At 47.6% G+C, this 15,821-nt stretch overlaps 1 protein-coding gene across 2 annotated transcripts; it reads right to left on the reverse strand.

The window, feature by feature from the left end:
- Positions 1-12,471: 12,471 nt before the first annotated feature.
- Positions 12,472-15,741, reverse strand: TBCC (tubulin folding cofactor C). Of its 2 annotated transcripts, none has more exons than XM_060247422.1 (2): positions 14,000-15,741; positions 12,472-12,820 (listed from the first exon to the last, which is right to left on the reverse strand). In XM_060247422.1, the coding sequence occupies exon 1, from the start codon at positions 15,646-15,648 to the stop codon at positions 14,623-14,625; it is 1,026 nt and encodes a 341-aa protein (XP_060103405.1). In that variant the 5' UTR covers positions 15,649-15,741; the 3' UTR covers positions 12,472-12,820; positions 14,000-14,622. The 2 variants fall into 2 exon arrangements, with proteins under 2 accessions (XP_060103405.1, XP_060103397.1); XM_060247414.1 differs by having other exon boundaries at positions 12,472-12,811; positions 13,992-15,741.
- Between the last annotated feature and the right edge of the window lie 80 nt (positions 15,742-15,821).

A 15,821-nucleotide genomic window follows, 5' to 3' on the forward strand; every position in this document is an offset into this window, starting at 1 on the left:
AATCAAACAAATAGTCTATGACAATCTGTTAGTGTCTTGTGCAGTAAGCATGACACCAAGACTGAAGTTGCTCTCTTGATTAAGAAGGGAATATCTGCTCTAGCATCACAATTTAGACTCTGTCTGACCTTGAGATTCAACAAGATGTTCTTAGATACACAGTTCCAGTATCGCTAAAACAATAAAGCAGGAAAATGTTCACATTTGCATTTAGATATGAATGACTGGGAAGCATGCACCATGCTGTGTCATTTATTTCTAGGAAAGTGCTTATTTGCATATTTAGTGTCCTTCCTAGTGCAATGATAATTTGTTAGCAAGTCAAATGTCCCTTGTTAACTGTAACCACAAATCCTTTATTGGCAGCAGCATCTCTGTGAACCATCCATGCCCCCTAGTTTAGATTGAAAAACTTTGCAATAAAGGAATTAAGGAAGAAGGAAAGCTCTAATCTTTAGGCAATGCATTGTCAGAAGAATGATCCTCCTGGATGACCTGATGCCACTTGGAAAGATGTGGCGGAGGGAGGGAAACAAAGCTGTGGAGAAGATCTCCATGCACCATCTAGTGACTGTCTGTAAAATGACAAGAAACATGAAGCCAGTCAAGCATTAACTTCTATTTGGATCAACTGATGTTAAAAGTGTCTGGAAAAGGCTTGTAGATTACAGAACTAGATATTAAAGATTTTTTAAAAATTGCTTCTGACAGTTTATAATGTCTTAGCTGTTGTCACATCTGCAGTCTGTCAAGCCCAGAACAGAGGAAGCCAGCTTGGGGACACACTTTTATTAGACTTCAACATAGGTCACAATGCTGTTTTCAGCAGCTAAGATTTTAAGTACCATTGATTTCCTTATGCTAGCAAACAAAAGATACAACAGCTCAAAACCACCTTGCCAAAATTGTCCAAGAGAAACTGTATAATGGCATACCCATCATCACATGTACAACTAGAGCTAGTATTTTGTAGGAGTTGTGACCAGGCTATGAGTGGAGTCTATAAGCTGCGGAGTCTTGTGAGCAAAAATTCTACTTCGTGAGCTACTGGCATTAAAGTTGTGAGCTACTGCATAAATTAGCTTCCTCTGGGGCCATTTTTCCTGAGCTAAGATAAAAACGTGTGAGCTGGTAGTTGAGAAACTGTGAGCTAGTTCATACTAACTCAGCTTAGAAGAAGAAGAAGATATTGGATTTATATCCCGCCCTCCACTCCGAAGAATCTCAGAGCAGCTCACAATCTCCTTTATCTTCCTCCCCCACAACAGACACCCTGTGAGGTGGGTGGGGCTGGGGAGGGCTCTCACAGCAGCTGCCCTTTCAAGGACAACCTCTGCCAGAGCTATGGCTGACCCAAGACCATTCCAAGCAGGTGCAAGTGGAGAAGTGGGGAATCAAACCCGGTTCTCCCAGATAAGAGTCCGCACACTTAACCACTACACCAAACTGGCTCTCTTACAGAAGGAACACTGTAAAGAACCCAGTACGGCATACGCTCAAAGCAGAGTCTCTGAGGAATAATCTCTCCTCTCTGATTAGGGTCCCTCAGTTGGGTGTGGGAAACAACATACTTCTGCTCTCTCAAATAGGAAATAGCAGGACCCACCAGATTTCACCATCAGTCAACCTCAGGACCTATCAAATAATCCTATAGAAATACAGGGGACATACATAATATGCTTTCTTGGGGCCCTATTTTGTGACAGATCCCTTAGATCATTGAAGGAAGGGCAATGGCCTGGCCAACCTTGTCCTGACTTCATCTTTAGACTTAGAAGGCAGGTTTAAACCTTCCTGTACTTTGCCCTACGCAAGAATACTGCTGAGGCTCTTGGAATGTGCTGCCCTTTTCACCTCCTTCCTGGAATACACATTTGGGGTAACAAGCTAAGGTAAACATAGGTGGTTTCATTCAGCACGTTGTTCGTAAACGATGGTGTAAAGAATAATGTATCTAAATAAAGCAATGCAGCCACTGACAGTCAGAAGAGCAGCACAGACTGGACAGACTGGTGCGAGAACATCAACCCTGAGTTGTGTGACATTCCTACAGATCGTTCTGAAGAAGTTCACACGTTATTGTTCTACACCAAGAATGGACAACTCTGCATTAGGTATTGAGTGTTTTGGGGGCCAGATATTTTAGTCACACAGCCCAATCCTCTCTACCATGAAAAAGTCTCATAATACTACATCAACAGGGGCATTCCCTCAGTTCTTGAAAACAGAAACTATGTTTTATCTTACTACTTTAATATCATGGCAGGAGCAAAACAAAATGCTTTGTCTCATTCAGCAACTGGCCATCCTTATTTTATACTTAATACCACAAACCTATTTAAATAATAGTTTTTAGGTAACTACAACCAGGGTAGAGGACCTTTTATGCTACTGTAGATGAGATGTTGGCAATTGGTCTGAAGCAAGAAAGGGAGGACCAGGCTGACCTATTCCTTGACTGGCACCTCAGCTATTATGCTTTCTGGAAACTCGATTCTTTATAGTGGCAAAGCTGTCATTGTCAAGTCAAAATGAATGCTGCTGTGATTGCCCACTGTTACAAGTTCCAGTGGGCAAGATCTTCTTGAAGATCTTCTTCAATTCCTCAGGGCCTGTAAGACTGTGCTCTTCCATCAGGAAACTGCTGCAACTTGAATCACAGACCTGGATCCTATGTTTCTATGGAACATACGGATGTGACAAGTTATGACGATATGAAATAGGTATGCCACCACCAATAAATACATTAATATATTAAGACTGTATTGACATAGCACCTGTATTGCTTATATAGTTTTAATGTCTGCATTAGTTTTATGTAACTGTTCCTTATTGGCCTGTAAGCCACCCAGAGCCTGCTTTAGTGGAGAGGGTGGGATATAAACATAATAAAATAAATAAATAAAACACAGAAGAGGCCTGCTGAAAGCAATCACATTTAAAGATTTGGAAAGGGTAGGACAAGGATTAGCTCAAACAAACTTGGGCAACTAAACTGCCTTCTTTCTAAGGCTGTTGTTTCATTAGAGTTTCCTGCTCCATACCTCTTAAGCTTATGCAAATGTGTGGTTTTCTGTTTCAACAATACCATCTTGGAAGACACAAGCTAATGAAGAGTCAACCAGCTGTCTTACTCTTCTGCCCCAGAAATGTGGCTCAGAAGCAACTCTCTGCCTTACTGCTTTTTGCCTAAGTGGTTTGCAAACCTTATTAGGGACCAGAATTGACCAAGGCAGAAAAATTGGTGGGAGGAATGCTAATATATCACCAGCATCGTGACAGAAAGACAGCTGCATGAGAGCTCTTTCCATTTCAGCCTAGAAGCAGTACTGGCAGAGCTGTGTATGAGCAGTGCCAGTTTCCCACACAAGCAGCCTCGTAGCCAGAAATTTTGGGGTGGGTGGACCCAGAGCATAAAATTTTGGGTGGGGGAGGGCTGTGGAGTCTTGGCTGCTTCTTCCAGCAGCCAGCCTCCGGGCCCCAGCTCTCTCTCTCTCTCATGCTCTTGGGGGTGGGAAGAAAAGCCCAAGGAGAGTGGCAGCAATGAAAACAGGGCTGTGGGCAGTGCAGGAAGAGTGGGAGAAGCAGGGAAGAGCCAAGGGAGAGCAGCGGTGGTGAAAATGGGGCTGCGGGGAGAGCTTAAGAGGCAGGGAAGAGCCCTGGCAGAGCTGCTGCAGCGAAAACGGGACTGCGGGAAGAGCGGGAAAGGCAGGGAAGAGCCCAGGGAGATCAGCGACGGCGAAAACAAGGCTGCGGGGAGAGCTTAGGAGGCAGGGAAGAGCCCGGGGAGAACAGCAACAGTAAAAACAGGGCTGCGGGGAGAGCGGAGGAGGCAGGGAAGAGCCTGGGGAGAGCAGCAGTGGCAAAAACAGGGCTGCGGGGAGAGCTTGGGAGGCAGGGAAGAGCCTGGGAAGAACAGCGGCAGCAAAAACGGGGTTGCGGGGAGAGCGGGGGAGCAGGAATGGGGTGAGAAGACAGCGGCGATGGCGGCAAAAACAGGCCGCAGGGAGAGCAGTGGGGAAAGGAGGGGCCACACAGGTGGAAGTGGGGGTTGGGTGGAGGGGCCATGCCTGCCCTGGGCCCCACCATGGCTACGGGCCTGCACACAAGTTGCTCAAAGAACTGTATGACCCAAAAGGCATTATATCCACCTCAACAGCTGTACAGCAAACACAAAAAGGAATCCTTTTTCAGGGTCTGGGTAAAAGTTGGATCTACAAGGATCTTCATGAATTCATATGATTCTTACATTGAAATGAAATAAAACCAGTATTATTCTGTAGATCCTGTCTTAGACTGTAGGCAGGACTACAAAAATCATGCCTCAGCAGTGCAAAAACAGGGTTCCAAAGAACGGATCCTCATGAATTCATATGATTTTTATGGTGAAATGAAATCAAACCACCATCATGTTGTAGATCCTCTCTTAGACTATAGGCAGCACCAGAAAAACCATGCCTCCATGAATATGTGGCGCCACAGCACTGAAAAAAACATGTTTCCAAACAATGGATCCTCATGATTTTTGCTTTGGGCCACCCCAAGATTATCAGCCAATCACATATTATGTCCATGGGCAGATTTTGCACCACAGAAATCATGGATCTACAGTTTCGTGGCTCAGCCAGGGACCAAAAAGCTTGGTTATGAACCATGGATCCTCACGGATTACCATGATTTCTGCTTTGGATCCCCTCAAGCCCTCCATCCAATCACATATCATGTCTATGGATAGAACTTGCACTACAGAAATCAGATCCATGGCTTCTTGGCAGCACCAGAGACCAAAAACTCGGTTTTGAACCATGGATCCTCATGGATCCTCATGATTTTTGCTTTGGACCCCCCCTCCCCAAACTCATCATCCAATCACATATTATGTCCATGGGGAGAGTTTGCACCACAGAAATCGTGGCTGCACGGCTTCGTGGTAGTGCCAGGGACCAAAAACCGTTTTTGAACCACAGATCCTCATGGATCCACATGATTTCTGCTTTGGATCCTCCGAACTTCACTATCCAATCACATATCATGCCCATGGGTAGTGCTTGCACCACAGAAATCATAGATCCACGGCTTCGTGGCAGCACCAGAGACCAAAAACTTGGTTTTGAACCATGGATCCTCATGGATCCACATCATTTCTGCTTTGGAATCCCCCAAGCCCACCATCCAATCACATATCATGTCCATGGCTAGAGTTTGCACCCCTTAAATCGTGGATCCACGGCTTCATGGCAGCGCCAGGGACCAAAAACTTGGTTTTAGACCACAGATCCTCATGGATCCACATGATTTCTGCTTTGGATCCTCCGAACTTCACTATCCAATCACATATCATGTCCATGGGCAAAGTTTGCACCACAGAAATCATGGATCCATGGCTTCGTGGCAGTGCCAGGGACCAAAAACCTGGTTTTAGACCACGGATCTTAATAGATCTTTCTGTTCTTGCTTCAGATCACCCCAAGATCCCCTTGGAGTCATATATTATGTCAATGGCCACAACTTATATCCTAAAACCATGGATCCACAGCTTTTTGGTGACACCTTGAAGCAAAAACTGGTCCTGCACCATGGATCCTAATAGATTTTTCTGATCTTGCTTCATATCATTCCAAGCTCCCCCTCAAGTAATATATCATGTCAGTGGCCACAATTTATATCCCATTACCATGGATCCACAGTTTTGTGGTAACACTATGGAGCAAAAAATGGTCCTGCACCATGGAACCACATGGATCCTCATGGTTTTTGCTTGGGGTCACCCAAACATCAACATCAAATCACGTATCATGTGCATGGGTAGAGTCTGCACCACAGAAGTTATGGGTCCATGGGTTTGTGGCAACCCCATGGAGCAAGAACAGAGTTCCAGACCATAGATCCTCAGAATGTCAAAGAATGAATTTTTGAAACTTTGTGTGTGAGCACCACAAACTCAACATCTACTCGCTTATCACATCACTGGCCACTGTTTATGGCACAGAAGTTACTCGATCATCTCCAAACCACCATGTTATGAATATCTAAAGTACAGATCTCTCATAGATTCATACTTATGATTGGACCCTCTGAAACGCAACATCGAATCACATTTCATAGCAAGGTCCACAAACTATGGCACAAAAAACACCATTTTGTGACACCAACTTTATTTATTTATTTATTTATTTATTTATTTATTTATTTATTTATTTATTTATTTATATCCCGCCCTTCCCAACAAGTGGCTCAGGGCGGCTCACAGCATAAGATTTCACATAGTAACATTTAAGCATAAAACAGTCAAAATTAATTAATACATTTAAATTATAAAATATTTAAAATTATAAAACATTTAAACCATTTAAAACATTAGGGACAGCAACCTCTAATATAACTACACCTGGATTTCTTGTACCAGCTAGTCATAGGCCAGCCGGAAGAGGGTTGTCTTACAGGCCCTGCGGAACTGGGCAAGGTCCCGCAGGGCCCTCACCTCCTCCGGCAACTGGTTCCACTAGGAGGGGGCCGCCACAGAAAAGGCCCGGTCCCTGGTGGATTTTAAGTGGGCTTCTTTTGGCCCGGGGATAACTAGGAGATTTCGAGTTCCCGATCTCAGTACTCTCTGGGGCACATGTGGGGAGAGACGGTCCTTCAGGTAGGCAGGTCCTAAACCATATAGGGCTTTAAAGGTAATAACCAGCACCTTGTACCGGACTCGGTAAGCTACTGGCAGCCAGTGCAGATCCCGGAGCCCTGGCCGGATGTGCTCCCTTCTTGGGAGTCCTAACAACAGCCGGGCCGCGGCATTCTGCACTAGCTGTAGCTTTCGGGTACGGCACAAAGTCAGCCCCATGTAGAGAGCATTGCAGTAGTCCAACCTCGAGGTGACCGTGGTGTGGATCACTGTTGCTAGATCGTCGCGCTCCAGGAAGGGGGCCAACTGTAGAGAGCATTGCAGTAGTCCAACCTCGAGGTGACCGTGGTGTGGATCACTGTTGCTAGATCGTCGCGCTCCAGGAAGGGGGCCAACTGCCTTGCCCGCCTAAGATGAAAGAAAGCAGACTTGGCAGTGGCTGCTATCTGAGCCTCCATCGTTAAGGAGGACTCCAATAGTACCCCCAGGCTTTTGACCCTGTCCGCCGCCGTCAGCGGCGCACCCTCAAAAGCTGGAAGGGGGATTTCCCTACCCGGACCCCGACGACCCAAGCAAAGGACCTCTGTCTTCGCTGGATTTAGCTTCAGCCCGCTCAGTCTGAGCCATCCAGCCACTTCCTGTAGTGCCCGGTCTAGATTTTCTGGGGCGGAGACTTTGGTCTACACTTTATAGATTATAAAGATTTCTTATAAAGAAACTTTGGTAGAAACATGGATCATCATGTAATATGTCAGTGAATGCTCAACCCACCCAGTTCTGCGAGTTCTGCTGGCTGTGGCTCTTTGGGCTCAAAAAGGGATAAGGGAGAAGGATGAAGCTCATTCTCCCTTTTCATGGTGTTACCAATCCAAAGTTGGCCCCTATGGTGATTTCTCAACACGGAGCCCACAGCTCCCATCCTGCTGAAAATCTCTGCAGCAATCTTGTGTTTCATGGTCTTCTTTCACCCTTTCTTTTGCGATGCAAGAATACAGGTTTTCCTTGGTCATCTTATAACAAGGTTAATTAGGGTTGCCAAGTCAAATTCAATAAATATCTGGGGACTTTGGGGGTGGAACCAGAAGACATTGGGGTTGGAGCCAGGACCAAGGGTGTGACAAGTATGATTGAACTCCAAAGGGAGTTCTGGCCATCACATTTAAAGGGACTGCACGTTTCAAATGCCCTCCATTAATTAGAAATAGTGAAGGATTGGGGCACCTTCTTTTGAGGTTCATAGAATTGGACCCCCTAGTCTAATCCTTTTGAAACTTGGTGGGTATTTTGGGGAGAGGCACTGGATGTCTCTACCCCAAAACACAGCCCCTGCAGAGCCCCAGATAGCAGTGGATGAATTTTCCAATATACCCTATAGAAATCGGTCTCCTTAGGGAATAATGGAGTGTCCAGCAGACACTACCCCCCCCCCAACTTTCTGATGACCCTGAAGTGGGGGAAGGACCTACAAACAGGGGGATCCTCTGCCCCTACCTGGGGATTGGCTACCCTAGTTTCCAGGTTAAAGTGTAGGCCAGCGTAGAGTGAATTACAGTAATCTAGCCTGGAAGTGACCACTGCATGGATTACCGTGGCTAGATCTGAACGAGGCAGGAGGCGAGCTAGTTGCCTGACTTGGTGTAGGTGGAAGAATGCAGTTCTAGCAATATTTGTGACCTGGGCCTTCACTGGAAGAGAGGCATCCAAGGTCACTCCCAAGCTCTTGACTGTTGGTGTCAGTGTTGAGGGTGCCCCATCAAAAGCAGGCAACCTACACTCCAGCTCCAACCCTGGTCCCCCCAGCCACAGAACCTCCATCTTTGAGTGGTTCAGTTTCAACCTACTCTGCTTCAGCGAGCCCACCATGGCCTCCAAACCCACAGTCAAGGATGATGGGATTGAGGCCGATCGGTCAACGAACAGCAAATACAGCTGAGTGTCATCTGCATAGTGATGGCACCCTAGCCCGAAACTCCATACCAGCTGGGCAAGGGGAGAGGAGTGCCCTTTGAGGAACCCAACAAACCAGGGGGTGTCATGAGGACACATCCTCTTCTGGCGCCACCCTTTGTCCTCGTCCGTGGAGAAAAGAGGAGAGCCAGATGACCTCCGATGACCTCACAGCTCACAATCTCCTTTACCTTCCTCCCCCACAACAGACACCCTGTGAGGTGGGTGGGGCTGGAGAGGGCTCTCACAGCAGCTGCCCTTTCAAGGACAACCTCTGCCAGAGCTATGGCTGACCCAAGGCCATGCTAGCAGGTGCAAGTGGAGGAGTGGGGAATCAAACCCGGTTCTCCCAGATAAGAGTCCGCACACTTAACCACTACACCAAACTGGCTCTTAGCTTTCCTAACTTTTTCTCTACAAGCACTGGTGATTTGTTTATATTCATCCTTGGTTATAGACTCCTTCCAATTCCTAAAGGAGTCTTTTTTTATTTCTCAAGTCTTAAGAAAGCTGTTTATGGAGCCACCTTGGCTTCTTCCATTTTTTCTTCTCATAGGAATCGTCTGTGATTGCTTCTTCAGTATTTCACTTTTTAAGATATTCCCACCCCTCTTGAATCCCCTTCTTCAATAGTATTTCTGACCATGGGATTTTACCCAGCATAGTTCTAAGTTACACTGCTTGCCTGCAATGTTCCCTCTAAGCTGCAGAGTCTTGTGAGCAAAAATTCTACTTTGTGAGCTACTGGCCTTAAAGTTGTGAGCTACTGCATAAATTAGTGTGCTAAGGGGTCATCCTTCCTGAGCGAAGACAAAAATGTGTGAGCTGGAGGCTAAAAATCTGTGAGCTAGCTCACACTAACTCAGCTTAAATGGAACATTGCTTGCCTGTGGCATTCTGGATTCATTTTAAGATGCTGGTCATAACCTTTAAAGCCCTGTATGGCCTGGGACCTGTCTACCTTCGGGACTGCCTCTCCTCATATGTGCCCCAGAGAGCACAACGTTCAGGGTCCCAAAATCTTCTTCAGATTCATGGACTGAAAGAAGTTCGATTTTCCATCACTAGAGCCAGAGCATTTTCGACAATAGCCCTCGCTCTGTGGAATGCCCTTCCCAAAAACATCAGGACCTCCGGGACCTGCCACAGTTCCGCCGGGCCTGTGGAATGCCCTTCCTTAGGAACATCAGGGACCTCAAAGATTCCCTTAGGAACATCAGGGACCTCAAAGACTCCCTTAGGAACATCAGGGACCTCCAGGATCTGCCACAGTTTCGCTGGGCCTAAGACCATCGGGCTCTGTGGAATGCCCTTCCCAAAAACATCAGGGACCTCCGAGACCTGCCACAGTTCCACCGGACTTGTAAGACCGATGTATAGTGTCCAGATCACATGATGTGATGGTATCGCTTTACTCCGCTCTGGTAAGACATCACCTGGAGTATTGTGTTCAGTTTTAGGCACCACATTTTAAGAAGGATATAGACAAGCTGGAACGGGTCCAGAGGAGGGCGACGAAGATGGTGAGGGGTCTGAAGACCAAGTCCTATGAGGAAAGGTTAAAGGAGCTGGTGATGTTTAGCCTGGAGAGGAGGCAGCTGAGAGGTGATATGATCACCATCTTCAAGTTCTTGGGCTGTCATATAGAGGATGGCATGGAATTGTTTTCTGTGGCCCCAGAAGGTAAACCAGAACCAATGGGTTGAAATTAAATCAAAGAGTTTGAGGATCCAAGAGGATCTGTGCTTCAGTACCATCTTTTGGCAGAATGGTGTCATCATGAACTCATGGATCCAAGACATTTCTGATGTAAACCATGACCATCGGCATGACATGTGATATGATGTGGGTATTGGGGTCATCCAACGCAAAACCCCAAAGATCAATGAGAATCCATGGTAAAACATGTTTTTACAGCATGGATTCTCAAAGAAAGTGTGGTTGTATGACTTCCGTGGCGCAAGTTGTGCCATGGATATGATACAAGATTTGATGGTGATGTTGTGGTGACTCCAAGTAAAACCCCAGAGGATCCATGGGGATCCATGTTTCAAAACCATATTTTGGCTCCATGGTGTTGCCAAGACGCTGTGGATCCATGATTTCTATGGTGCAAATCCTGCCCATGGACATGATATGTGACTGGATGGTGAGCGTGGGGTGATGCAAAGCAAAAATCACAAGGATCCATGAGAAAATATGCTTCAAAACCATGGTTTGGCTCACTGGTGTTCCCATAAAGCCATCCACTCGTGATTTCTGTGGTGCAAGCTGCGTGGTGGCCCAAAGCAAAAATCATTAGGATCCATGGTCTGGAATCATTTTTTTGGGCCATGGTGCTGCCATGAAGTCGTGGATCCATGATCTCTGTGGTGCAAACTCTGCCCATAAACAGGATCTGTAATTTGATGGTGATGCTAGGGTGACCCAAAGCAAATATCATGAGGATCCATGGTTCAGAACCTTGCTTTTGCTGTGGTTTTGCCACATGGATCCATGATTTCTGTTGTGTGAGCTCTGCCCATGGACATAATATCTGATTTGACTGTGAATTTGGCTGGACCCAAAGCAGAAATCATGAGGAACCAGTAGGATCTGTGGTCCAAAAACAAGTTTTTGATCCTTGGTACTGCCATGAAGCTGTGGATCCACGATTTCCGTGGTGCAAACTCTGCCCATGGACATGATATGTGACTGGATGGAGGGCTTGGGGGGATCCAAAGCAAAAATCAAGTGGATCCATGAGGATCTGTGGTTCAAAACCGAGGTTTTGGTCTCTGGTGCTGCCATGAAGCCGTGGATCTATGATTTCTGTGATGCAAGCTCTACCCATGGATATGATATGTGATTGGATGGTGAGCTTGGGACAGCTCAAAGTAAAAATCATGAGGATCCATGGTCCAAAACCAAGTTTTTGCTATAGGGTGCTGCCACAAAGCCGTGGACCCACGATTTCTGTGGTGCAAACTCTGCCCATGGACATATAAGAATAGATGGTAAGGTTGGGGGGATCCAAAGCAAAAATCATGTGGATCCGTGGTCCAAAACCAAGTTTTTGGTCTCTGGTGCTGCCATGAAGCCACGATTTCTGTGGTGCAAACTCTGCCCATGGACATGATAAAGGATCCAAAGCAAAAATCATGTGGATCCGTGGTCCAAAACCACATTTTTGTTCTCTGGTGCTGCCACGAAGCCATGGATCCACAATTTCTGTGGTGCAAACTCTGCCCATGGACATGATAAGTGATTAGATGGAGAGACTGGGGGGATGCAAAGCAGAAAGTTTTTGGTCTCTGGTTCTGCCACGAAGCTGTGGATCTATGATTTGTGGTGCAAGCTCTACCCATGGACATGATATGTGATTGGCTGGTGATCTTGGGGTGCCCCAAAGCAAAAATCATGAGGATCCATGAGGATCCGTGGTTTGGAAACATGTTTTTTCAATGTTGTGGCACCACAGATTCGTGGAGGCATGATTTTTCTGGTGCTGCCTATAGTCTAAGAGAGGATCTACAGCATGATCATGATTTCATTTCATTTCACCATAAAAATCATATAAATTCATGAGGATCCGTGCTTTGGGACCCCGTTTTTGCACTGCTGAGGCGCTATGAATCCATTGAGGCATGATTTTTGTGGTCCTGCCTATAGTCTAAGAGAGGATCTACAGAATACTGCTTTTATTTCATTGCAATATAAAAATCATATGAATTCATGAAGATCCGTGTAGATCCGACTTTTATCTTTTTTCCTCTTTTCATTGTGGGAGCCTGTATGCTGTCAAAAACTGCACCCATAAGAAAAGCAATACTTCCAACCTGTCCAAGGGCAGGGCTAAAAACCACCTCTCACATGAACAGGAAGCTGTCTAGAGTAACTTACAAAACACACTGAAAAGACAATTCACAGGAAAATCTTTGTTTTAATCCAAGGGGCCATGAGAGGTACTTAAGAGTAAAAACAGCATCAGACCAATACAATAACTTAAGTCTCTTCAGCATTTTGTGCAAAGTCAGTACATCAGTATACAAATCCAGACAGAGTAGTAAAGACAGTATGGTATTTGCTTAGTGGTATGAGATTTAGTAACTTGCTTAACTCTTGTCAACAAAACACAAAACGATTAATACACTAGTGTGAAATGCTCAGACACTATATTTGTACAAAACATCCAAATATCGTTTTAGACAGCGCACAAACCATGAATGTAATTTGATAGCTATAAAAGCATTACAGCTTAAGGCAGGGGTCCTCAACCTACGGCCCGCGGGACAGATGCGGCCCGCTGAGGACGTTTATGCGGCCCGCCAGGTCCCTCCCCTGGATTTGGCAGCGCCTCCCTCCTGCTCTGGCAAGTCCCAGGAACTTGAATCAAACTTTTATTTTTAACCTTGCGGATGCTCATTCCTTACCCCTCTGGGGAGCCGCGAGAGCTGGGCACGAAACTGCGCGGGGAAAGAGGCGGCGGCAGCAGCAGGCGAGGTGAGCGGAGGGGCTCGCACGAGGCAGGAGCCGTTGGGGCGAGGAGGAGGGTGAGGGAGGCGGGCAGGGCATGCGCTGACGGGCAAAGTGAAGTTGCAGATGCCGAGGGAAGGAGAGAGGGAGGAAGGAAGCTGCCGCACGTGCCCCTGTATTGTTTTGGACCCGCAGCGTTAGGTGGCGGTCGGCGCAAGCGGAGCAGTCCAAGGTCAGAGGCTCCAGAGAGAGAGACGCGAGCAGGCACGTCTGCACTGACCTGGAAAGGGGGAGGGGTTCTGCCTCGGCTCTCTTTCCCTCACTTTGGGAGAAGTTGTGCGGAGTCTGGGGCTGGGGGTGCGCAGGGAGGCAAGCGTCTTGGGCGCACACCCGGGTGAAGTGGGAGGGGGGCGTGCTCAGGCACTGCCCCCTTCGGAGCACGAGTGGCGCCACATGGAAGGGCCACTGTGGAAGCTCTGCGGGGTGGGGGGATATAGTTGTGTGTGGTGAAGAGTTGTTGAGAAAACAGGCATGCAGACAGGGATACCTCTATTGTGGCTGCCCCCAGCCTGGCTGGAAGCACGCACAGGTGTAGGAGAACAACACCTGGGGGGAAAAAAAACCTTGGCCTGTGTTCCAGACTTTTGGTGGCATCGGCGGTGCCCATCCGTCAAAGTAAGCGGCGTGCCTGGAGCTCGCCTCCCCCTCCCCCAGCCCTTGGCTGACAGACAGTGACTTCTCCAAAGTGACTCCCATTGAAATACTGGCAAGTTTGTTGATTTAACTTTACTTCATTTTAAATATTGTATTTGTTCCCGTTTTGTTTCTTCACTTCAAAATAAGATATACGCAGCATGCATAGGAATTTGTTCATAGTTTTTGTTTTTACTATAGTCCGGCCCTCCAACAGTCTGAGGGACAGTGAACTGGCCCCCTATTTAAAAAGGTTGAGGACCCCTGGCTTAAGGACATGACCCCGTTTATTAAGTAGTTCTACAAACTGTTTCAAGAATGTACTTAACTTTCTTCCAGTGACTTTTGTCTACTTTCGACTGCATTGTGTTTTGACTTCTTTTAATCACCTACTTGCAAGTATTAACAACACTGAAGCAATTATATGCACCAAACAGGATCAAAATCAGAGTATAATATTGTCTTAAGCTTCCATTTACCATTGGACAATATTTTATAAATTAAACTTTGTAGAATTCTTTGTACTGGTAGAAGTCAGGAAAAGAATGCTACACAGAAAGATGTTTTGCATTTAGAATATTTGAAACAAAAGTTAAAGCCCTTACAATCTTGTTCCAGAAAGCAACGTGTAATTTGAACTACTTTAATGATCACTAGTAAAATACTCTAAAGATCAGGCAATCAGCTAAAGGCATACAGCAAAAAAACTGATAAAGTTAGCACCAGGAGACTTCATGGCTGACAAAGCAAAAGTATCACCAGAGGTGTGTTCGCATCTTCATCATAACATCTGGTTTAAACTATATCGGAATACAAATAAGGTACAGAAGTCCTTTGACAAGCACACCTTCTGCAATGCAACGAGCTCCAGGCCCTCTGAAGACTGCAGATAGGGCGTTTCCAGTTCAGCTCCAGTCACAGACTCTCTCCTCCTCCGGGATCACACTCCAGTTCGGAGAGGGCTGATCCCGAGCCAGCCAGTTGAAATCGTCTACCTGACTCCAGTTGTCCCTGCTTCTGTCTAGCCCGGATGTCTCGAAGTCGGCCTCGATGCCCACGTAACTCCACGTGTACGGGGCAAGGCGGACTCCGCTGCAGTCTTCCAGCATGGCTCGGCTAGTCACTTGCACGTAGAAGCTAGTCTGGGTGGTGTGGTGTGCGCGAAGCTGCTGGCAGGGGAGGGCCAAGAGGCAGCCACTGCAGTCTTCCACAAGCGCCGAAGTGGACACCGGTCCGCAGAGAACTGTGCAGTCCCGGCAGCCGCGCATCAGCAGCGTGTTGGGGTTGCCACAAAGCTGCACCCGGCAACTGGTCAGGTGAGACAACACCACGTTCCGCTGCAGCAGCTCGGCCGGACCCAGCTGCAGTTCCTGCCCCTCGACTCGGCTAAATCCACACTCGGGATCAGAGGAAGAAAGGACCGCCTCACTGGAAGCTTGTGCCCGCGTGGAATCCTTCGGGGGCTCCTGAGCAGCTGCGGACTCCTTCTTGCGAGCCCTGAAAGCAAAGCGCTTCTTGGGCTGCACTTGCAGGCGCCGCTCCGAAAGGGTGTTCTGCAGCTTGGTCAGCGTCGCCTGCGCCTGCCGCACCTCATAGGGAGCCAGGAAACGCACCGAGTCCGTTAACAGCCTCTTCAGGCTTTGCAGCCGCCCAGCAGCCTCCTCCAGCCGCGTGGCTGCAGCTTCAGCAGCCGTGTCCAACTCTGGCCCCAGCAGCGCCTCGACGGCGTCCCGTTCTCGGACGAAGGCTGCCGTGAAGAAGTCGCTCTGCTCCTCTTGCACAGCCTGCGCGTCGCGCTCCCGCCGCCTCCGCCCAGCCTCTTCTCGCCGTTCTGCTTCTCGCTGTTGGAGCCGTTCCGGAACCGAAGGAGGGACACCGGCGGCAATCGAGAGCCGCTCGCCCTCAGCCGCCGCTTCAGAAACAGCCTCCATCTTTCCCTCGCTTCACTCTCCCAGGCACCTCACACTAAGGAGAACGCCCATTGGCTCTCTTACGTCATTCCTGGCTTGTGGGGAGCGCTTACGGAGTGCGTGGGCAGGGCCTTTCCAGCTCTTAAAGAGGCCGCGTTTCTTTGCTGCAGTACAGGGTGTTGGCTTGAAGCTTC

This window comes from Heteronotia binoei, chromosome 1 (assembly GCF_032191835.1).
Source record: "Heteronotia binoei isolate CCM8104 ecotype False Entrance Well chromosome 1, APGP_CSIRO_Hbin_v1, whole genome shotgun sequence".
NCBI classification, from domain to species: Eukaryota; Metazoa; Chordata; class Lepidosauria; order Squamata; family Gekkonidae; genus Heteronotia; species Heteronotia binoei.

Excerpts from the sequence above, each read along its gene's own strand:
- TBCC (XM_060247422.1), bottom strand. The coding sequence starts at position 15,648 with ATGGAGGCTGTTTCTGAAGCGGCGGCTGAGGGCGAGCGGCTCTCGATT.